The 24,528-nt window shown below is 49.6% G+C and overlaps 1 protein-coding gene across 1 annotated transcript in view; it reads left to right on the top strand.

The window, feature by feature from the left end:
- The window catches only part of LOC148145349 (uncharacterized), a 153,777-nt gene that overhangs the window by 48,471 nt on the left and 80,778 nt on the right, over window positions 1–24,528 (top strand). The window contains exon 2 of the mRNA XM_087999791.1: window positions 21,250–21,357. Coding sequence (XP_087855917.1) covers window positions 21,250–21,357 — 108 coding nt within the window. The remainder of the gene's footprint in view (window positions 1–21,249; window positions 21,358–24,528) is intronic.

Genomic DNA, 24,528 nt, shown 5'->3' with positions numbered 1-24,528 from the left:
TGGCAGACAAATGTGTGGCTGAAGAGTTGGTGCAGGGGCAGGGTTTCCGATTTGTGGATCATTGGGCCCTCTCTGGGGGAGGTATGACCTGGACAAAAGGGATGGGTTACACCTGAACTCGAGGGAGACCAATGTCATTGCGGACAGATTTGTCAGAACTGTTGGGGAAGCTTTAAACTGGGTTTAGCAAGGGGGGATGGGAAGCAGAACGTCAGGTCAGAAGATGCAGCGTTTGGTGTAGCAGTCAATGCAACGAGCAGACAGACTGTGAGGAAGGGGAGGCTGAAATGGCAAGAGGGTGGGAGTGCAGGCAGAAAGGCAGAGCGAAGCAACGCAGAGACCAGAGCAAACGTTCGAAAAGACCATAAGACCATAAGACATAGGAGTGGAAATAAGGCCATTCGGCCCATCGAGTCCACTCCGCCATTCAATCATGGCTGATGGGCATTTCAACTCCACTTACCCGCATTCTCCTAGTAGCCCTTAATTCCCTGTGACATCAAGAATTTATCAATTTCTGCCTTGAAGACATTTAGCGTCCCAGCCTCCACTGCACTCCATGGCAATGAATTCCACAGGCTCACCACTCTCTGGCTGAAGAAATGTCTCCGCATTTCTGTTCTGAATTTACCCCCTCTAATTCTAAGGCTGTGTCCATGGGTCCTAGTCTCCTCGCCTAACGGAAACAATTTTCTAGCGTCCACCCTCTCCAAGCCATGTATTATCTTGTAAGTTTCTATTAGATCTTCTAAACTCCGATGAATACAATCCCAGGATCCTCAGCCGTTCCTCGTATGTTAGACCTATCATTCCAGGGATCATCCGTGTGAATCTCCGCTGGACACGCTCCAGTGCCAGTATGTCCTTCCTGAGGTGTGGGGACCAAAACTGGACACAGTACTCCAAATGGGGCCTAACCAGAGCTTTATAAAGTCTCAATAGCACATCGCTGCTTTTATATTCCAACCCTCTAGAGATAAATGGTAACATTGCATTCGCTTTCTTAATCACAGACTCAACCTGCATGTTTACCTTTAGAGAATCCTCAACTAGCACTCCCAGATCCCTCTGTACTTTGGCTTTACGAATTTTCTCACCATTTAGAAAGTAATCCATGCTTCTATTCTTTTTTCCAAAGTGCAAGACCTCGCATTTGCTCACATTGAATTCCATCAGCCATTTCCTGGACCACTCCTCCAAACTGTCTAGATCCTTCTGCAGCCTCCCCACTTCCTCAGTACTACCTGCCTGTCAACCTAACTTCGGATCATCGGCAAACTTCGCTAGAATGCCCCCAGTCCCTTCATCCAGATCATTAATATATAATGCGAACAGCTGCGGCCCCAACACTAAACCCTGCGGGACATCGCTTGTCACCAGCTGCCATTCCGAAAAAGAACCTTTTATCCCAACTCTCTGCCTTCTGTCAGACAGCCAATCCTCAATCCATGCCAGTAGCTCACCTTGAACACCATGGGCCCTCACCTTGCTCAGCAGCCTCCCGTGTGGCACCTTATCAAAGGCTTTTTGGAAGTCTAGGTAGACCACATCCACTGGGTTTCCCCGGTCTAACCTACTTGTCACCTCTTCAAAGAACTCCAACAGGTTTGTCAGGCACGACCTCCCCTTACTAAATCCATGTTGACTTGTTCTAATCCGACCCTGCTCTTCCAAGAATTTAGAAACCTCATCCTTAATGATGGATTCTAGAATTTTACCAACAACCGAGGTTAGGCTAATTGGCCTATAATTTTCCATCTTTTGCCTTGATCCTTTCTTGAACAAGGGGGTTACACCAGCGATCTTCTAATCATCCGGGACTTTCCCTGACTCCAGTGACTTTTGAAAGATCTCAACCAACGCCTCCGCTATTTCCTCAGCCACCTCCCTCAGAACTCTAGGATGTAGCCCATCAGGGCCAGGAGATTTATCAATTTTAAGACCTTTTAGCTTTTCTAGCACTATCACTTTTGTAATGGTAACCATACTCAACTCAGCCCCCTGACTCCCTTTAATTGTTGGGATATTACTCATGTCTTCCACTGTGAAGACTGACGCAAAGTACTTATTAAGTTCTCCAGCTATTTCCTTATCTCCCATCACTAGGCTTCCTGCATCAGTTTGAAGTGGCCCAATGTCTACTTTTGCCTGTCATTTGTTTCTTATGTACTGAAAGAAATAGAGTAAAATTGGGCAACAGAATCATATGCAAAAGACAGGAGATTGCGAGATTCTAAAGGAACCATGGGTATAAGAGCAGTTTATCTGAATGCCCATAGTATTCAACACAAAGTTGATGGAGTGGCTCAGTGGTTAGCACTGCTGCCTCACAGCGCCAGAGACCCGGGTTCAATTCCCACCTCAGGCGACTGACTGTGTGGAGTTTGCACATTCTCCCCGTGTCTGCGTGGGTTTCCTCCGGGTGCTCCGGTTTCCGCCCACAGTCCAAAAATGTGCAGGTCAGGTGAATTGGCCATGCTAAGCTGCCCGTAGTGTTAGGTGAGGGGGTAAATGTAGGGGAATGGGTCTGGGTGGGTTGCTCTTGGAGGGCCAAAGGGCCTGTTTCCCCACTGCAGGGAATCTAATCTATTGTGCAAATCAGTACCAAGTTCCCATTCCAGCACATGGGTGCAGGGTGGTGATGACTGGGAATTAAATATCCAAGGGGATCAGGGAATTAGGAAGGATAGGCAGGAAGGTAAGGGAAGTGGGGTAGCACACTTACTTAAGGATGAGATTGGGGTGATAGGGAGAGATGATATAGGATCTAAGGAGCGAAATGTTGAATCCATTTGGGTAGAGACCAGAAATAGTAAGGGGAAGAAGACAGTGGTGGGAGTCGTCTGTCGGCCATTCAATAATAATGCTACAGTGGCATAGGCAATCAATTGAGAAATGTCCAACGCACCTAAGAATGGAACGGCAGTAATCATGGGGGACCTTAAAGTGCACATTGATTGGCCGTATCAAGTTGGTAGGGGCGGTCTTGAAGAGGAGTTCATAGAACTTCCTTTGACAGCGCGTTACCAAACCTCGAAGGGAACGTGCAATCTTAGATCTGGTCCTGTGTAACGAGACAGGTACAATTAATGATCCCATAGTTAAAGATACTCTCGGAAAGAGTGATCACAGTATGGTCGAATTTCAGGGTGTTATGCTTCAACAAGGGAGACTCGAATGGGATGAGGAAGGATTTGTGTAATTCAGACTGGGAACACAAGTCATATGGTGGAACGGTTGAGGAACAGTTGAGGACTTTCAAAGAGATTCTTCACAGTGCTCAAGGGAAGTATATTCCGGTCAAAAACAAGGAAAAGCCAGCCTTGGATAAACAATGAAATAAAGGATGGCATCCAATTAAATCTTATCGGAAAGATGTTGTGAAACTTGAAAGGATTCAGAAAAGATTTACAAAGATGTTGCCAGGGTTGGAGGATTTGAGCTACAGGGAGAGGCTGAACAGGCTGGGGCTGTTTTCCCCGGAGCGTCGGAGGCTGAGGGGTGACCTTATAGAGGTTTACAAAATTATGAGGGGCATGGATAGGGTAAATAGGCAAAGTCTTTTCCCTGGGATCAGGGAGTCCAGAACTAGAGGGCATAGGTTTAGGGTGAGAGGGGAAAGATATAGAAGAGACCGAAGGGGAAACCTTTTCACACAGAGGGTGGTACGTGTATGGAATGAGCTGCCAGAGGATGTGGTGGAGGCTGGTACAATTGCAACATTTAAGAGGCATTTGGATGGGTATATGAATAGGAGGGGTTTGGAGGGATATGGGCCGGGTGCTGGCAGGTGGGACTAGATTGGGTTGGGATATCTGGTCGGCATGGACGGGTTGGACCGAAGGGTCTGTGTCCATGGGAAGATTGGGAAAACTTTAAAAAGCAACAAAGAACCACAAAGCAAGCAATAGAGAAAGGAAAGATAGATTGTGAATGCAAACCAGCACAGAATATAAAAACAGGCAGGAGAAGTTCTTATAAAGATACAAACCAGAGAAGGTGGTGAAAGTGGGTAGAGGTCCCTTGCAGGATGAGAAAGGGGAATCAACGTTAGGTGGGACTGAAACCGCCGGGGCCTTGAATAACTATTTTGTGTCCGTCTTCCCAGTGGACCATGTGTCTAACATTCCAAAGAATGATGTTAAGGATACAATGGGAAGTGAGGACCTCAATCTAATTGTTATCACAGAAGGGGTCATGTTGAGCAAACTTGAGGCTCTAAGGGTAGATAAGTCCCCTGGTCCCAATGGAATGTATCTCAGGCTGCTGAAAGAAACGGTGCAAGTTATAGTAAATGCATTAATGGTAATTTACCAAAATTCTCTGGACTCCAGCCAGGTCCTGGCAGAGAGGAAGACAGCGGCTATCACACCGCCAGGTGTAGGCAGTAGGCAGGTAATTATAGACCAGTGCACTTCACATCTGTCATTGGGAAAATGCTGGAGACTATTGTTAAAGAAGAAATAGTGAGACATCTGATGGAAAGGGTCCCATCAGGCAGACACACGCAGCATGGATTCAGGGAGGGAAGGTTGTGTTTGACAAACTTACAGGAGTTCCTGGAGGCCGTCACAAGCGCAGTGGATGGAGGGGAATAGGTACATGTTGTATACTTGGATTTCCATAAGGTGCCCCAGATAAGTCTCACCCATAAGATAAGAACGCATGGAGTTGCAGGGAATGTGCTAACATGGATAGAGGAGAAAGTGAGGACTGTAGATGGTGGTGATCAGAGTCGAGAGTGTGGGGCTGGAAAAGCACAGCAGGTCAGGCAGCATCCGAGGAGAAGGAGAGTCGGGCATCCTGATGAAGAGCTTATGCCCGAAGCATCAATTCTCCCGCTCCTCAGATGCTGCCTGACCTGCTGTGCTTTTCCAGCAACACACTCTCTGAATTAATATGGATAGAGGACTGGTTAGCCAATAGAAAGCAGAGATTTGGCACCAATGACATAGGTAGGAGGAGCGCTGAGGATGTTAGACAGGCTTTCAGGGAGCTAGGTTGGAAGCTCAAAGTTAGAATGAACAGAGTTGTTGTCTCTGGTTTGTTACCCGTGCCACGTGATAGAGAGTCGAGGAATAGGGAGAGAGAACAGTTAAATGCGTGGCTACAGGGATGGTGCAGGAGGGAGGGATTCCGGTATTTGGATAACTGGGGTTCTTTCTGGGGACGGTGGGACCTCTATAAACAGGATGGCCTGCACCTGAACCAGAGGGGCACCAGTATCTTTGGTGGGAGGTTTGCTAGTGCTCTTGGGGGGAGGTTTAAACTAACTCTGCAGGGGCATGGGAACCCAGACTGTAGCTTTAGGGTGCAGGACCTGGAGTGTAGGGAGGTTAGGAACATGGCATCAATTTCAAAGGAGGGTGCATGTAAACAGGAAAGTGGCTTCAATGCAAGAAGTATACGAAATAAGGTAGGTGAACTTGCAGCGTGGGTTGGTACCTGGGACTTCGATGTTGTGGCTATGACGGAGACATGGGTAGAACAGGGACAGGATTGGCTGTTGCAGGTTCCAGGGTTTAAATGTTTTAGAAGGGTCAGAGGTGGGGGTAAAAGAGGGGGAGGTGAGGCATTGCTTGTCAAAGATAGTATTACAGCTGTGGAAAGGACGATGGATGAAGACTCGCCATCTGAGGTAGTTTGGGCTGAGGTTAGGAATAGGAAAGGTGAAGTCACCCTGTTAGGAGTTTTTTACAGGCCTCCTAATAGTCCTAGAAACGTAGAAGAAAGGATTGCGAGGATGATTCAAGAGAAGAGTGAAAGTAATAGGGTGGTTGTTATGGGGGACTTTAACTTTCCTGATATTGATTGGGGAAGCTATAGCTCAAGTTCGTTAGATGGGTCAGTGTTTGTTCAATGTGTGCAGGAGGGTTTCCTGACACAATATGTAGACTGGCCAACAAGAGGTGAGGCCATACTGGATTTGGTTCTGGGTAACGAACCAGGCCAGGTGTTAGAATTAGAGGTAGGTGAGCACTTTGGGGACAGTGACCACAATTCGGTGACTTTTACTCTAGTGATGGAGAGGGATAAGTGTGTACTACAGGGCAAGAGTTATAGCTGGGGTCAGGGAAATTATGGTGCGGTGAGGCATGACTTAGGATGTGTGGCTTGGAAAAGTAAGCTTCAAGGCAAGGGCGTAATTGATGTGTGGAGCTTGTTCAAGGAGCAACTATTGAGTGTCCTTGATAAGTATGTACCTGTCAGGCAGGGAGGAAAGGGTCGTGTGAGGGAGCCGTGGTTTAATAAGGAATTGGAATCCCTTGTTAAATGGAAGAGGGCGGCCTATGTAAAGATGAGGCGTGAAGGTTCAATTGGGGCGATTGAGAGTTATAAGGTAGCCAGGAAGGACCTGAAGAGAGAGCTAAGAGCAGCAAGGAGGGGACATGAAAGGTCCTTAGTTGGTAGGATTAGGGAAAACCCTAAGGCTTTCTATAGGTATGTCAGGAATTAAAGAATGACTAGGGTAGGAATAGGTCCAGTCAAGGATAGTAGTGGGAAGTTGCGTGTGGAGGCTGAAGAGATTGGGGAGACACTGAATGAATACTTTTCGTCAGTATTCACTCAGGAACAGGACATTGTTGTCAATGTGAATACTGAGTCACAATTAATTAGAATGGACGGCTTTGAGGTATGTAGAGAAGAGGTGTTGGAAATTCTGGAAAGGGTGAAAATAGATAAGTCCCCTGGGCCTGATGGCATTTATCCTAGGATTCTCTGGGAAGCAAGGGAGGAGATTGCAGAGCCATTGGCCTTGATTTTTATGTCCTCGTTGTCTAGAGGAGTAGTGCCAGAAGATTGGAGGCTAGCAAATGTGGTTGAAACTTTATTGCTGGAACAGCACAGCAGGTCAGGCAGCATCCAGGGAACAGGAGATTCGACGTTTCGGGCACAGGCCCTTCTTCAGGAATGGTGCATTTTCTTCAGCAAATGTGGTTCCCTTGTTCAAGAAGGGGAGTAGGGATAACCCTAGTAACTATAGGCCGGTGAGTCTCACTTCTGTTGTGGGCAAAGTCTTAGAGAGAATTGTAAGGGATAGGATTTATGAACATCTGGATAGGAATAATGTGATCAAGGACAGTCAGCATGGTTTTGTGAAGGGCAGGTCGTGCCTCACAAACCTTGTTGAATTCTTTGAGAAGGTGACTAAGGAGGTGGACGAGGGGAAAGCGGTAGATGTGGTGTATATGGATTTTAGTAAGGCATTTGATAAGGTTCCCCATGGTAGACTACTGCAAAAAATACGGAGGTATGGCATTGAGGGTGAGTTGGAGGTTTGGATTAGGAGTTGGCTGGATGGAAGAAGACAGAGGGTAGTAGTTGATGGCAAAGGTTCATCTTGGAGTGCCGTCACTAGCGGTGTTCCGCAAGGATCTGTTTTGGGACCATTGCTGTTTGTCATTTTTATAAATGACCTGGAGGAGGGGTTAGAAGGTTGGGTGAGCAAGTTTGCGGATGATACGAAAGTCGGAGGAGTTGTTGACAGTGAGGAAGGACGTGTCAGGTTACAGCGGGATAGAGATAAGCTGCAGAACTGGGCAGAAAGGTGGCAAATGGAGTTCAATGTAGCTAAGTGTGAGGTGATTCACTTTGGTAAGAGTAATAAAAAGATGGGGTACTGGGCTAATGGTCGGATACTTGGTAGTGTGGATGAGCAGAGGGATCTTGGTGTCCATGTACACAAATCTTTGAAAGTTGCCACCCAGGTAAATAGTGCGGTGAAGAAGGCATATGGCGTACTGGCGTTTATTGGTAGAGGAATTGAGTTCCGGAGTACTGAGGTCATGTTGCAGTTGTATAAGACTCTGGTGCGGCCGCATCTGGAGTATTGTGTGCAGTTTTGGTCGCCATACTATAGCAAGGATGTGGAGGCACTGGAACGGGTGCAGAGGAGGTTTACCAGGATGTTGCCTGGTATGGTAGGAAGATCGTATGTGGAAAGGCTGAGGCACTTGGGGTTGTTTTCATTGGAGAAAAGAAGGTTTAGGGGTGACTTGATAGAGGTGTATAAGATGATTAGGAGTTTAGATAGGGTTGACAGTGAGAATCTTTTTCCACGTATGGAGTCAGCTATTACAAGGGGGCATAGCTTTAAATTAAGGGGGGGGTAGGTATAGGACAGATGTTAGGGGTAGGTTCTTTACTCAACGAGTCGTGAGTTCATGGAATGCCCTGCCAGTAGCAGTGGTGGACTCTCCCTCATTATGGGCATTTAAGCGGGCATTGGATAGGCATATGGAGGATAGTGGGCTAGTGTAGGTTAGGTGGGCTTGGATCGGCGCAACATCGAGGGCCAAAGGGCCTGTACTGTGCTGTATTCTTCTATGTTCTATGTTCTTTCAATGGGTGTTTCTCTGGTTGGAGACCAGTGGTGAGCGGGGTGCTGAGATACATAATTGATTTGGAACAGGAGATTGAGTGTAAGGTATCCAAGTTTGTTGACAAGGCTAAATTGAGTGGAAAGGCAAACTGTGCAGAGGATGTTGAGGGTCTACAGAGAGATGTAGATAGGTTAGTGAGTGGGCAAGGGTCTGGCAGATGGGGGACAATGTTGGTAAATGTGAGGATATCCTCTTTGGAAGTAAAACTGGTAGGTCAGAGTGTTATTTAAATGGTGAACAATTGCAGCATGCTGTTGTGCAGAGGGACTTAGGAGAGCTCATGCATGAATAGGTACAAGTTGATTTGTAGGTGCAACAGGTAATCAGGAAGGCAAACGGAATACGGGCTTTCATTGCCAGAGGGATTGAATGTAAGGACAGGGAGGTTCTGCTGCAATTGTAGAAGATGTTGGTGAAGCTGCAGCTGGCGTATGTAGCTGTAGTTCGAGTCTCAAGGATATCCTGGCTTTGAAGGGGGGAGCAGAGGAGGTTCACCAGGTCGATTCCGGAGATGAGGGGGTTACTCTGAGGAGAGGTTGAGCTGCTTGGGACTGTACTCACTCGAGTTTAGAAAAATGAAAGGGGATCTTTTAGAATCATATGAAATTATGGAAGCGATAGATAAGATGGAGGCAAGCAAGCTGTTTCTGCTGGTGGGTCAGACTAGGACTAGGGGACACTGTCTCAAGATTAGGGGGAGTAGATTTAGGACAGAGATGAAGAGGAACTGCTTTTCCCAGAGAGTAGTGAATCTTTGGAATTCTCTGTCCAAGGAATGCAGTTGAGTCAGCTTCATTAAATATATTTCAGATACAGTTGGATGAGTTTTTGCATGGTCGGGGAATTTCGGGTTGTGGGGCTAATGCAGGTCGGGGGAGCTGGAACGATGGATTGTTCAGCCGTGATGGTGGAGCAGGATCGATGGGCCAAATGGCCTCCTCCTGCTTCTATTACTATGAAACTATGAAATTGGGGGACTAAGACTGCTCACAGTGCTCCAGCCGTGGTCTCTACAGCACCTGGTACAGTCGCAGTAAGACCTCCATAATCTTATACCCAAACCCCTTTGAAGTAAGCCCTTCCTGATTATCTGCTATCCCTGTGTGTGCTAGCTTCCTGTGGTTCGTGTACACATCTCCCCAAGTTCCTTTATGTGCCGCTTTCTGCAGCTAGTCTCCATTTTAAATAATACAGTGTAATGATCTCTGCCTCAGAGGACATCCCCTCATCCCGGGACAGGGCTGGGGGGCACTCTCGTGCACTTCTGTTGCACCCCTGTTCGATGTAAGGACATCCCTCAGACAGGAAGACCAAGCTGTAATATTACCCTCGAAATGTTCTCTCTGAACTTGTGTACAATTGCAATGTGGTGACTGCAGCAGTCCCAGGCAGTGAGAGACTGTGCTGATCTGTGACTGGATTTATAGACAGATTAAGATTGTCATGAACTGAATAAAAATATTCTCTTGGCTGATCTGTTTGTGTAACAACAGCACATTGCAAACTTATATCAGGCAGAAACAGATAAAGCTAAAATCGCCCGATCATTGAAGGTTTTGTAGGCAGGTGACATCAGCTGGGGTTTAAAAACTTCAGAATTTATCTCAGAGGATCATAAATGTGATGTAATAGATATCACTTTGAGTTAGGAGCTGTCAGTGAGAGTAAAGATGAGAGAGGGTGTTAGGAGGAGCTCAGGACGTTGGAGCTAATGACTGGGTCTACTTCTGCCTGACCAGATTAGTCTGAGTCAAACCCTGAGCTGGGCTAAAGGTTTACTGACATGCCAATGAGTCATGGAGTTAACATTTGCAATTGGCTCACAGTTCAATGGTGAAGGAAGTTATATTTGGAACAAAGACTCCCTCACCATTGTAACGACAGGAAGAATCATTTAAACAGTAGCTGTGGGTGATTGAGAGACCAGCAGTAGGGAGTTTTATCAGTACATCACAGCAGCAGAAGTATAGAAGGAGCTCTTTGCTCAAGATGCATGAGCATTTTAAATCCCTGTTTAGTTTAACTTTTCTCTTCCTACTGTCTGAAATCTCCCAATGCTTCGGCCAAAACATTCCCAATTCGGTTTCTGAAGCTGAGATTCCTGTGATTTTTCTTTTGGGATACATTAATGTGCATCTTTAAACTGTCCAAGCTCCGAGTGTCAGGACTGGAGGTGAATTTTATCAGCTTACAGTCTCAATGCTAATTGCACATCTAAAGATTATATTGTGCACAACTTTAATCTCCAATTAACACAGGGCCATGTCGATGGAAGAACAGAAGGCTATTCAGCCCATTGAACCTACTCCATTATTTATTTCAATCTCAGCTGGTCAGTAACTCACTTCTGTTCACACTCCGAGGAGAAAGTGAGGTCTGCAGATGCTGGAGATTAGAGCTGGAAATGTGTTGCTGGAAAAGCGCAGCAGGTCAGGCAGCATCCAGGGAACAGGAGAATCGATGTTTCGGGCATGAGATTCCTGAAGAAGGGCTTATGCCCGAAACATCGATTCTCCTGCTCCTTGGATACTGCCTGACTGGCTGCGCTTTTCCAGCAACACATTTTCAGCTCTGATCACACTCCCTCCATCTTCAGTCCCTCAGGCCTTTAGATACTGCTGGGGCAACTGAGGGTTCAGGACTGACTCTTGATGGATTTTATTGGGTGGGGTACTGAGGATACAGAGAAAAGGGGAGTTACTGACCAACCAAAACTTGATAGAATTGGCTTGAGGGGCTGAATGGCCTCCTCCTATTCCCAAAGAGTCCAAGGTGTGACTGCTGTAAATCGAAGGTGAGATTTCTCGATATGTTGCTGTTTGAAACAATTTGTATTTTACAGAAATCACCGTCTAAAGAGCAAAGGTTGTGTTATGTGCACCTTAGTGTCTGAACTAAGCACGTCCGGAAGGGAGGATCTTGTTCAGTAGTGACCTCGGAATCTGGATGGGACCCCAGTTGGCATCCCATGGGCGGTACAGTCACACAGTGGTGAGCACTGGTCCCTCACAGCACCAGGGACCCGGGTTCGATTCCAGCCTCGGGTGACTGACTGTGTGGAGTTTGCACATTCTCCCCGTGTCTGCATGGGTTTCCTCCCACAGTCCAAAGATGTGAAGGTCAGGGTGGATTGGCCGTGCTAAATTACCCATGGTGTTCAGGGTTAGGTGGGTTAGCCATGAGAAATGCAGTTATGGGGATGGGATGCTCTTCAAAGAATCAGTTTGGACTCGATGGGGCGAATGGCCTGCTTCCTCACTGCAGGGATTCTATGATTCGATGTGCTCTCCAGCCTCATGTTCCAAGCAGAAAATGTGTTGCTGGAAAAGCGCAGCAGGTCAGGCAGCATCCAGGGAACAGGAGAATCGACGTTTCGGGCATAAGCCCATAATTCCTGAAGAAGGGCTTATGCCCGAAACGTCGATTCTCCTGTTCCCTGGATGCTGCCTGACCTGCTGCGCTTTTCCAGCAACACATTTTCAGCCCTGATCTCCAGCATCTGCAGACCTCACTTTCTCCTCATGTTCCAAGCAACACACCCAGACTCTGTCACTGGTTAATTATGACGGCTGGTGTTTCCACTGCAACCTCACACAGTCAGAACATCCCAAAGTGCTTCGCAGTGAATGAGATACTTTGTAAGTGTTACCCCCTGTCACAGAGCAGAACGCGTGCATAGCAAGAGCCCAGAGCCAGCCAGCTGCCCTCATCTCATCAGCCCATCTCATTGACCAGGAGCAGGGAGATACTAGCAACACCCACCTGGACATATCTCTGGAATCTGTACACCTCATCAAACAGGAATAGGAGGAGCTTCATCTGAAAATATCAATACCAACAGGCCGCAGCTGGGCCGAATGACCTCTTCAAAATAAATTTTGTACATTCATAAATAACCAAACAAAGCTGTCTCCTGTTATAAAAGGTCACCAACCCCAATAAAGGACTGTGGGCTGGTCAGTGATGGAACTGATGGAGTGTCTGGTAACTGCAGATGGCCTTCCCTGAATCTGTGCTGTTCCGGTGGACAATTCCACATGGATAATGTCAACCCAGAATATTACAGCCGTGTTACAACATGATATAACAATCTAAACTCATGTCGGGGGAAAATACCTTCATTCCAAACAGTAATTCCAGATTAATGCAGAAATACATCAACGTTAGAGCACAGACAGAGGCCATTCACCCATCTGCTCCATGATATAGTCCACTAAAAGCTTCTTCCCATTCTTCCCCACATTTAACAATATCAGCAGCTCTCTCTATTATTTGCTGGTTATTTGGCTTCCCCTGAATTGTATCAATACTGTTCCTGATGAAGGGCTTATGTCCAAAACGTCGATTCTCCTGCCCCTCGCATGCTGCCTGACCTGCTGTGCTTTTCCAGCACCTCACTCTCGACTCTGATCTCCAGCATCTGCGGCCCTCACTTTCTCCCAATACTGTTGACCTCAGCATCACCAAGAGATCATGAATTCCACACTGACCCTTTCCCATTCCTCAGTGACAATTAACGGGCAGGGGCTGTAGGTAATTAGGAAGGAAAACAGGATGCTTATTGCAAGAGGGTTTTACAAGAGTGAAGATTATCCCTTGTTGGATTCCTCGAAACAGAGAAACATGGAACAGGGGCCTGCTCCCTCCTTCAATAAGATCACGGCTGATCTGGTTCTTTCAGTAATCTTTCACACCCTCTTGTTTATCAAGAAAGTATCCACCTCCACCTTCCAAATATTCCAAGACTTTGCAGAAGAGACTTCCAAAGACCCACGACTCTCTATGAGGGAAGAGATTCTCCTGACCCCTGTGTGAAATGGGAAACCCCAGGCTGCTTGAAACAGTGAGGCCTAGTTCTAGAATCCTCCATAAGATCTCCACCTCCACCTTGTCCAGACCATTCAGGATCCTTGTATATCTCTTCTTTCTAAAGTCCAACAATCACAAACCCGACCTATCTCGTAACACCACACGTCCTTTCCAGGTATTAGTCTAGATCATTCCTGATGAAGGGCTTTTGCCCAAAACGTCGATTTTCCTGCTCCTCAGATGCTGCCTGATCTGCTGTGCTTTTCCAGCACCATTCTAATCTTGACGTTAGTTTAGATCATGTTTAATTCACTGCTTCCAATTCTTCCTTAAATAAACTTAGCAGTCTGACTGACAGGCCTCCAGATACAGTCTCACCAGTGCCTGTAAAACTGAAGGATAGGTTCCTGACTCTTACATTCAGTTCCCTTCACAATAAGCAGCTACATTCCATTAGCTTCCCCGATTACCTGCTGTATCTGCTAAAGAAAACCCTTGTGATTCATTCCCAAGGACACTTAGAGCCCCCCCCGCCCCCCCGCCATGTTGGAGCTCTGAAACCTCTCACCGTGTGAATAAAACATAACAAGTTGAGACCCTGGCACAGATCACCGCGGGACACCACGCCTTACACCTTGCCAAAAGTTCCTCTACTGTTTCCTGTTTACCACATAACCATTTATCGAATTCAAATTTGAATTTGAATTGAATTTATTGTCCCGTGTACCGAGGCACAGTGAAAAGCTGTGTCTTGTGAGCAATACAGGCAGATCACAGAGTTAAGGAGCACAGATAGTAAATAATAGGTAAACAGCGGCAAAAACAAAACACAGGTACAGGCGAATGTTAAGAGTTTGTGAGTCCATTCAGAATTCTGCCAACAGTTGGGTAGAAACTGTTTCGAAACCGGCTGGTGCGTGTGTTCAGCTTCTGTACCTTCTCCCCGATGGTAGAGGTTGTAGAAAAACATTGCCAAGGTGGGATGGATCTTTGAGAATGCTGGCGGCCTTTCCTTGACAGTGGGCCTGATTGATGGATTCTATAGATGGGAGGTTGGCCTTTGTGATTGTCCGGGCCGAGTTCACGACTCTCTGTAACCATCTCCGATCTGGAATAGTACAGTTACCATACCAGGGAGTGATACATCCAGACAGAATGTTCTCGATGGCACACCTATAAAAATCTTCCATCGGCCTCTGGAACCGCTCGGGCGCCATTAACCATGCAGCGGCTGCAGCAACCGCCACCGCGAACCATGACGTCACTTCCGCACCCACCGACCATGCAGCCTCCGCGATCGCCAGGAAGACCATCGCCGACAGATACACGGCCTCCGCGGGGTCCACCACTGCCGGGAACAACGCCATTTCTGCCATCGCCGCCCCCAGTGACGTCACTCACCTGCATAACGACCACGCCGCATGCATCTCCGCCCCCATGCCTAACCCTGCCCCCACCCCCAGCTCCAGCCCCACACCAGGTCCAAGCTCCCAGCCCTGCTGTATTTTCACCATCCCTCCAGACCTCCCCTTCTCTGAGGATGAACGATCAGTCCTCAGCAGAGGCCTCACCTTCATCCCCCTTCGCTCCCGGATCAATGAGTTTGACACGCGGCAAAACATCGAGCATTTCTTCCGCTGCCTTTGCCTCTGCGCCTAGTTCTTCAACCAGGGCTCTCGCCCACCCTCTGACGACCCCTTCTCCCGCCTCCAACACACCCCATCCACCCCATGCTGGCCTCTGACCCGCCCTCGATCTCTTCATATCCAACTGCTGCCGTGACATTGACTGCCTCAACTTGTCCACCCCTCTCACCCACTCCAACCTCTCACCCTCGCAACGTGCAGCCCTCCACTCCCTCTGCTCCAACCCCAACCTCACCATCAAACTGGCAGACAAGGGAGGCGCAGTGGTAGTTTGGCGCACCGATCTTTACACCACTGAAGCTAGACGCCAATTCGCGGACACCTCCTCCTACTGCCCCCTTGACCATGACCCCACCCCCCACCACCAAACCATCATCTCCCAGACCATCCATAACCTCATCACCTCAGGGGATCTCCCATCCACCGCCTCCAACCTCATAGTCCCACAACCCTGCACCGCCCGTTTCTACCTCCTGCCCAAAATCCACAAACCTGACTGCCCCGGTTGACCCATTGTCTCCGCCTGCTCCTGCCCCACCGAACTCATCTCGGCATACCTCGACACTGTCCTGTCCCCCTTAGTCCAAGAACTCCCCACCTAATTCGGGACACCACCCACACCCTCCACCTTCTCCATGATTTTCGCTTCCCCGGTCCCCAACACCTTATCTTCACCATGGACATCCAATCCCTGTACAGCTCCATCCCCCATCACGAAGGACTCAAGGCCCTCCGCTTCTTCCTTTCCCGCCGTACCGACCAGTACCCTTCCACTGACACCCTCCTTCGACTGACTGAACTGGTCCTCACCCTGAACAACTTCTCTTTCCAATCCTCCCACTGTCTCCAAACGAAAGGAGTAGCCATGGGCACCCGCATGGGCCCCAGCTATGCCTGCCTCTTCGTAGGATATGTGGAACAGTCCATCTTCCGCAGCCACACTGGCACCACCCCCACCTTTTCCTCCGCTACATCGTTGACTGTATCGGCGCTGCCTTGTGCTCCCACGAGGAGGTTGAACAGTTCATCCACTTTACTAACACCTTCCACCCCGACCTCAAATTCACCTGGACCGTCTCAGACTCCTCCCTCCCCTTCCTAGACCTCTCCATTTCTATCTCGGGCGACCAAATCAACACAGACATTTACTATAAACCGACCGACTCCCACAGCTACCTAGACTACACCTCCTCCCACCCTGCCCCCTGTAAAAACGCCATCCCATATTCCCAATTCCTTTGCCTTCGCCACATCTGCTCCCAGGAGGACCAATTCCAAAACCGAACAACCCAGATGGCCTCCTTCTTCAAAGACCGCAATTTCCCCCCAGATGTGGTTGACGATGCTCTCCACCGCATCTCCTCCATTTCCCGCTCCTCCGCCCTTGTAACCCCGCCCCTCCAATCGTCACCAGGACAGAACCCCACTGGTCCTCCCCTTCCACCCCACCAACCTCCAGATACATCGTATCATCCTCCGTCATTTCCGCCATCTCCAAACGGACCCCACCACCAAGGATATATTTCCCTCCCCTCCCCCATCAGCGTTCTGAAAAGACCACTCCCTCCGTGACTCCCTCGTCAGGTCCACACCCCCCACCAACCCAACCTCCACTCCCGGCACCTTCCCCTGCAACCGCAAGAAATGCAAAACGTGCGCCCACACCTCCCCCCTCACCTCCCTCCAAGGCCCCAAGGGATCCTTCCATATCCGCCACAAATTCACCTGCACCTCCACACCCATCATTTACTGCATCCGCTGCACCCGATCTTGTCTCCTCTACATTGGGGAGACAGGCCGCCTACTTGCGGAACGTTTCAGAGAACACCTCTGGGACACCCGCACCAACCAACCCAACCGCCCCGTGGCTGAACACTTTAACTCCCCTCCCACTCCACCAAGGACATGCAGGTCCTTGGCCTCCTCCATCGCCAGACCATGGCAACACAACGGTTGGAGGAAGAGCGCCTCATCTTCCGCCTAGGAACCCTCCAACCACAAGGGATGAACTCAGATTTCTCCAGCTTCCTCATTTCCCCTCCCCCCACCCTGTCTCAGTCCCAACCCTCAGACTCAGCACCGCCTTCCTAACCTGCAATCTTCTTCCTGACCTCTCTGCCCCCACCCCCTCTCCGGCCTATCACCCTCACCTTGACCTCCTTCCACCTATCATATTCCCAACGCCCCTCCCCCAAGTGGCACGGTGGCTCAGTGGTTAGCACTGCTGCCTCACAGCGCCAGAGACCCGGGTTCAATTCCCGCCTCAGGCGACTGTGTGGAGTTTGCACATTCTCCCCGTGTCTGCGTGGGTTTCCTCCGGGTGCTCCGGTTTCCTCCCATAGTCCAAAGATGTGCAGGTCAGGTGAATTGGCCATGCTAAATTGCCTGTAGTGTTAGGTAAGGGGTAAATGTAGGGGTATGGGTGGGTTGTGCTTCGGCAGGTCGGTGTGGACTTGTTGGGCCGAAGGGCCTGTTTCCACACTGTAAAGTAATCTAAAGTCCCTCCACCCTACCTTTTATCTTAGCCTGCTTGGCACACCCTCCTCATTTCTGAAGAAGGGCTTATGCCTGAAATGTCGATTCTCCTGTTCCTTGGATGCTGCCTGACCTGCTGCGCTTTTCCAGCAACACATTTTTAAGCTCTGATCTCCAGCATCTGCAGACTTCACTTTCTCCATCTATAAAAATTGGCAAGGGTATTCGCCGTCATGCCAAACTTCCTCAGCTGCCTGAAGGAGAAGCCAATATATTGCCCCCACACCAGAAGGTTTTATTTTCACTAATAAACTGTGATGTGGAACATTATCAAATATATTCTGTAAATCTAAGTATGGTACATTGACTGGTTCCCCTTTATCTCCAGCGAGGATCTTGATCAATTGGGTCAATGGGCTGGGGAGTGGCAGATGGAGTCTAATTTGGATAAATGTGGGGTCTTGCATTTTGGTAAAACACACAAGGGCAGGACTTATACAGTTAGTGGTAGAGGAAAGTGAGTACTGCAGATGCTGGAGATCAGAGTCAAGAGAGTGGTGCTGGAAAAGCACAGCAGGTCAGGCAACATCCAAGGGGCAGGAGAATCGAGATTTCGGACATAAGCCCTTCATCAGGAATTAGTTAATGGTAGGTCTCTGGGTAGTGTATTGTTGAATAGAGAGACTTTCGGGGCTCAGGTAAATAGTTCCTTGAAAGTGGTATCACAGGTACATAGGGTGGTTAAGAAGGTGTTCAGCACACTTGTCTTCATTGGTCAGGCCATCGAGTATAGGAGCTGGGACATTATGTTGAGGATGTACAGGATGTTGGTGAGGCCTTTTCTGGAATACTGTGTCCAGTTCTGGTCGCCCTGCTATAGGAAGGATATTATTAAACTCGATAGGGTGCAGGAGAGATTTCCCAGGACATTGCTGGGAATGGAGAGTTTGAGTTATAAGGGGAGGCTGGATAGGCTGGGACTTTTCTCAGTGAAGTGTAGGAGACTGAGGGGTGACCTTATCGAGGTTTATAAAATCATGAAGGGTCTAGATAAAGTGACTAACAACGATCTTTTCCCGAGTGTAGGGGAGTTCGAGATTAGAACACATATTTTTAAGGTGAGAGGAGAGTGTGTTCACACAGAGAGTGGTTGGTGTGTGGAACAAACTGCCAGAGGAAGTAGTCAATGCAGTTACAACATTTAAAAGACATTTGATCAGGTACATGAGTAGGAAAGCTTTCGAGGGATAGGGGCCAAATGCAGGCAAATGGGTCTGCATTAGTTTAGTTTGGGAAACTTGGTGGGTATGGACCAGTTGGGCTGAAGGGTCTGTTTCTGTGCTGTATGACTCTACGACTCTATAACTACAATGGATGGATGAATCCCTTTCACAAAGCTACGTTGACTCTGCCTGATGAGCTTGAATTTCTCGAAGTGCCCTTTTATAACTTTTTAATATTAGCTTTGAATGTTTTCCCAATGACACGTTGTAATCAAGCTGTCTCGTTTCCTGCTTTCTGTCTCCCTCACTTTTTTGAGTAAAGGAGTTAGATTTGGCAGGAGAATCGACGTTTCGGGCATGAGCCCTTCTTCAGGAATGAGGAAGATGTGTCAAGCAGGCTAAGATAAAAGGTAGGGAGGAGGGACTTGGGGGAGGGGCGTTGGGAATGTGATAGGTGGAAGGAGGTCAAGGTGAGGGTGATAGGCCGGAGTGGGGGTGGGGGCGGAGAGGTCAGGAAGAAGATTGCAGGTTAGGAAGGCGGTGCTGAGTTCGAGGGTTGGGACTGAGACAAGGTGGGGGGAGGGGAAATGAGGAAACTGGAGAAATCTGAGTTCATCCCTTGTGGTTGGAGGGTTCCTAGGTGGAAGATAAGGCGCTCTTCCTCCAACCGTCGTGTTGCCATGGTCTGGCGATGGAGGAGTCCAAGGACCTGCATGTCCTTGGTGGAGTGGGAGGGGGAGTTGAAGTGTTGAGCCACGGGGTGGTTGGGTTGGTTGGTCCGGGTGTCCCAGAGGTGTTCTCTGAAACGTTCCGCAAGTAGGCGGCCTGTCTCCCCAATGTAGAGGAGGCCACATCGGGTGCAGTGGAACCCTAGTCCCTCCTCTCTACCTTTTATCTTAGCCTGCTGGACACACCTTCCTCAGTCCTGAAGAAGGGCTCATGTCCGAAACGTCGATTCTCCTGTTCCCCGGATGCTGCCTGACCTGCTGCGCTTTTCCAGCAACACACTTTCAGCTCTGATCTCCAGCATCTGCAGACCTCACTTTCTCCTCCAGTTACATTTGGCAATTTTACAACCTAGCGGAATCTTGCCTGAATTTGGGGAATTTTGGAAAATTGAGAACAATGCATCAATATTGCACTAACCACTTTGTTGAAGACCCAGGAAGAAATGCCCCAGAACCAAGGGACCTGTCAACTCACTGCTCCAACAATTCACCCTGGACCATCACCCTTCTGATCGGGATTGTCTTGAATTCCTCACTCCCTTCTGTTTGCTGATGGACAGGTATCTTTGGGTATTATCTATGTCCTCCAGAGGGAAGACTGAGACACTTATTCAATTCATTCATAGAATCCCTCCAGGGTGGGAGCTGACCATTCAGCCCATTGAGTTCATAACAACCCTCCAGAGACCCAATCCCATCCATCCTATCCCTGCCTTTCCCATGGCCAATCCGCCCTGACCTGCACATCTTTGGACTGTGGGAGAAACCCAGGAAACCCAGAGGGAGCCCATACAGACACGGGGAGAATGTGCAAACTCCACACAGACAGTCACCCGAGGCTGGAATTGAACCCGGGACCCTGGCGCTGTGAGGCAGCAGTGCTAACCACTGAGCCACCGTGCCGTCCGTAAGTCAATGTTCAAGTCATGTCACCTCTTTATTTTCCATTCAGAATTCTCCAGACTCCCTTTCACCAGGACCAACATTCTGTTTTTTGCTCTTTTCTTTTCTAAAAGTTCTTTTAAAAGTTTTTTGTTTCTTCTGTTACCCTGGCAGTAATACTGAAGGCCCTGGCATGTTAGCGGCTGTCAGACTGCGAGCTGAGAGCGTTACCCACTGGGTTTTGGCAGAGATCAAATGAACAATGTGTGAACTCATTGTGATAGTTACAGAGCTGGAGGATGACACACTGCAAATGCTGGAGCTCAGAGTCGAAGAGTGTGATGCTGGAAAAGCACAGTGGGCCAGGCAGCATTCGGATGGCCAGTAATTACAAGCCATTCAGCCCATTTGCTCCATGCTAGTACTTCTCATCCCAATCCCACCCGATCACTATATTCTCTTTCTCTCTCACTCATTTGTTTATCTAGCTTTCCTCTTAAAAACAACATTATTCATCTAAAATCCATTAGCTCTCTTTCTGAACCTTTCTGGTGCTCCGCACTGTCAGTAACCTGCTCCATTGGGTTCAGGAGGTCAGAATGACTCCGGCAATGGAATATGGATGTTGGGATCAGATAGCTCACTCCAAGCAGGGGGCTGCTACAAAGATGAAGCTGTTTGGTTTGTTTAACTGACTCTTTGTGTCTAGAATTGAATCAGATGTCCAAGCAGTTTGGCAGATGATGCAGTGAGGGAGTTTGGTTAGCTATTTTGAAATATCTTGGATAAATCATTCCCTCTCTCTCTCTCTCTCTCAGGGTGAGCTGCTACTTATTGTTGGTGTCCCTGAGGCAGAGTTGGTTGGTCTCCAGTCTGTGACCTGGTTAGTGTTTGGAAAGGACTGAGCGACCAGTTTGCAGCCTGTGGAGAGGAAAGGAGTCACGTGGAGAACTCTCAGACTGACAACCCTCCTGCCCAAAGGAGCATGAGCAACTCTGCTGTGTTTTACAATGTCCAACCACACTGATCATTCAAAGCAAGTCTGAACTCTTCCTAACGATTGTGTTTCACGTGTTTATTCATGTGTTTGCTTTTTTTCTAGCATTCCAGAGGAGACAGTGAAGCATCTCACAGCATGAAACACCCAGGGCGGGATCGCCGAAATGATCCGGAATTCACGGTGCAGCTGAAGGATGGAGTCAGGGACAGGGTAGGTCCCAGACATCACGTACCTTCAGAAGGGAACGGTGGGAGAGTTCAGTCTGACACAGCAGGCACAGCTCTGTCAGATCAGGGGACACTCAGACCCAGCTCAATAAAAATAGACATCTCCCAGTTATTAGGGAAACCAACACTTGCCTCAGCGCTCTGATTGGCTGTGTAATGCTGTGACAGGTCCAATCATTGACCCATACCACAGAGGGATCTCCTAATAGGGTTAGGACAAAGTAACCCCTCGATCAGTCCATCGCACAGAGCTGCCTGAATTCAAACAGGTCACCACAGGAGGGATGTCCGCGATAACCAGGACTCCAGAACCAGGGGGTCACCATGTAACAGTATGGGGTAGGCTAGTTCAGACTGAGATGGAGTGAAATCTCTTCACTCAAAGAGTGGGGGAGGCTGTGGGATTCTGTACCAGAGAAAGCAGCTGAGGCCAAAACATTGAATATTTTCAAAACAGAGTTAGATATCGTTCTCAGGGCTAAAAGGATCAAGGGGTATGGCGGGATAGCAGGAACAAGGCCCTGATTTGGATGATAAGCCATGACCCAATTGAATGGGGGGAGCAAGCTCATGGGTCTGATGGCCTCCCCCTGCTCCTGGAATCTATTTGTCTTTGTTTAACTGAGGAGCCTTATTCTGTTTCTTGTTTGGTAAATATCGAACACGCCATCTCCAAAACATTGATGTCTTTCAGACTTTGCAGGGCCAGGGTTGGGCACCTTACTGAGGTTGGGGCCTAACTCACAATCGAGAAGCCGCATTTACCTGCCTCGCTCCTGTCTGCTTCAATGTGGCCAAACTAATCACCAGGCCCTGTCAGATCGATATCTCAATCGATGCGTCTGTCACAGAGATTTCAGCAATGTTCATATTCAACACATGGTGATTGTCTACTGAGAAAAAGCAAGATCCCATACCAGCAGCATCCTATCAGGCGACAGCTCTGATGTTGTTTGAGGGATGAACCCTCGCTGGAAAACAACAGACAATTGCCTCAGCTCCTTGGTCAACAATTCAGATACTTCACACTCGCAAGGACCCCAGATAAATCATGGGTTTAAATTCTAACCCCTCTGACAGTGCGGCACTCCCTCAGCACTGACCCTCCGACAGTGCGGCACTCCCTCAGCACTGACCCTCTGACAGTGCGGCACTCCCTCACCACTGACCCTCCGACAGTGCGGCACTCCCTCAATACTGACCCTCCGACAGTGCGGCACTCCCTCAGCACTGACCCTTCGACAGTGCAGCACGCCCTCAGCACTGACCCTCTGACAGTGCGGCACTCCCTCACCACTGACCCTCCGACAGTGCGGCACTCCCTCAGCACTGACCCTCCGACAGTGCGGCACTCCCTCAGCACTGACCCTCCGACAGTGCAGCACTCCCTCAGCACTGACCCTCCGACAGTGCGACACTCCCTCAGCACTGACCCTCTGACAGTGTGGCACTCCCTCAGCACTGACCCTCTGACAGTGCGACACTCCCTCAGCACTGACCCTCCGACAGTGCGGCACTCCCTCAGCACTGACCCTCCGACAGTGCGACACTCCCTCAGCACTGACCCTCTGACAGTGTGGCACTCCCTCAGCACTGACCCTCTGACAGTGCGGCACTCCCTCAGCAATGACCCTCTGAAAGTGCGGCACTCCCTCAGCACTGACCCTCCGACAGTGCGGCACTCCCTCAGCATTGACCCTCTGACAGTGTGGCACTCCCTCAGCACTGACCCTCTGACAGTGCGGCACTCCCTCAGCAATGACCCTCTGACAGTGCGGCACTCCCTCAGCACTGACCCTCCGACAGTGCAGCACTCCCTCAGCACTGACCCTCCGACAGTGCGGCACTCCCTCAGCACTGACCCTCCGACAGTGCGGCACTCCCTCTACACTGACCCTCTGACAGTGTGGCACTCCCTCACCACTGACCATCCGACAGTGCCCACTCCCTCAGCACTGACCCTCCGACAGTGTGGCACTCCCTCACCACTGACCCTCCGACAGTGCCCACTCCCTCAGCACTGACCCTCCGACAGTGCAGCACTCCCTCAGCACTGACCCTCCGACAGTGTGGCACTCCCTCAGTACTGACCCTCCGACAGTGCGGCACTCCCTCAGCACTGACCCTCTGACAGTGCGGCACTCCCTCAGCACTGACCCTCCGACTGTGCAGCACTCCCTCAGCACTGACCCTCTGACAGTGCGGCGCTCCCTCAGCACTGACCCTCCGACAGTGCGGCACTCCCTCAGCACTGACCCTCCGACAGTGCGGCACTCCCTCAGCACTGACCCTCCGACAGTGTGGCGCTCCCTCAGCACTGACCCTCTGACAGTGCGGCACTCCCTCAGCACTGACCCTCCGACAGTGCGGCACTCCCTCAGCACTGACCCTCTGACAGTGCGGCACTCCCTCAGCACTGACCCTCCGACAGTGCGGCACTCCCTCAGCACTGACCCTCTGACAGTGCGGCACTCCCTCAGCACTGACCCTCCGACAGTGCGGCACTCCCTCAGCACTGACCCTCCGACAGTGTGGCACTCCCTCAGTACTGACCCTCCGACAGTGCGGCACTCCCTCAGCACTGACCCTCTGACAGTGCGGCACACCCTCAGCACTGACCCTCCGACTGTGCAGCACTCCCTCAGCACTGACCCTCTGACAGTGCGGCGCTCCCTCAGCACTGACCCTCCGACAGTGCGGCACTCCCTCAGCACTGACCCTCTGACATTGCGGCGCTCCCTCAGCACTGACCCTCTGACAGTGCGGCACTCCCTCAGCACTGACCCTCCGACAGTGCGGCGCTCCCTCAGCACTGACCCTCTGACAGTGCGGCACTCCCTCAGCACTGACCCTCCGACAGTGCGGCACTCCCTCAGCACTGACCCTCTGACAGTGCGGCACTCCCTCTGAGATTGAATATAGTTTAAGCTTGGTGCTGAATGCATTGTACAATTCTCTTTCTTTGATCTTTCCTAAACAGGAAGGCTCATTGATTGGTATTTGTAGAGCAAGGAGTGGTATGCGCCCATATTCTTACAGATACTTGTCTCTCGGTCAATGTTACTGAGGTGGATTTTTCTTGTTTAATGTAGAATCTTGCTGTGCACTGATTTCTGACCACACAGCACTGATCAAAACGCTTCCGTTGTGCAAT

The sequence above is a fragment of the Chiloscyllium plagiosum genome, unplaced genomic scaffold (genome assembly GCF_037043375.1).
Source record: "Chiloscyllium plagiosum isolate Xiang-an unplaced genomic scaffold, Cpla_swu_hap1 HiC_scaffold_24, whole genome shotgun sequence".
Taxonomy (NCBI): Eukaryota; Metazoa; Chordata; class Chondrichthyes; order Orectolobiformes; family Hemiscylliidae; genus Chiloscyllium; species Chiloscyllium plagiosum.
The sequence above is the reverse complement of the archived record's forward strand: the minus strand, read 5'-3'. Positions and strand labels throughout refer to the sequence as shown.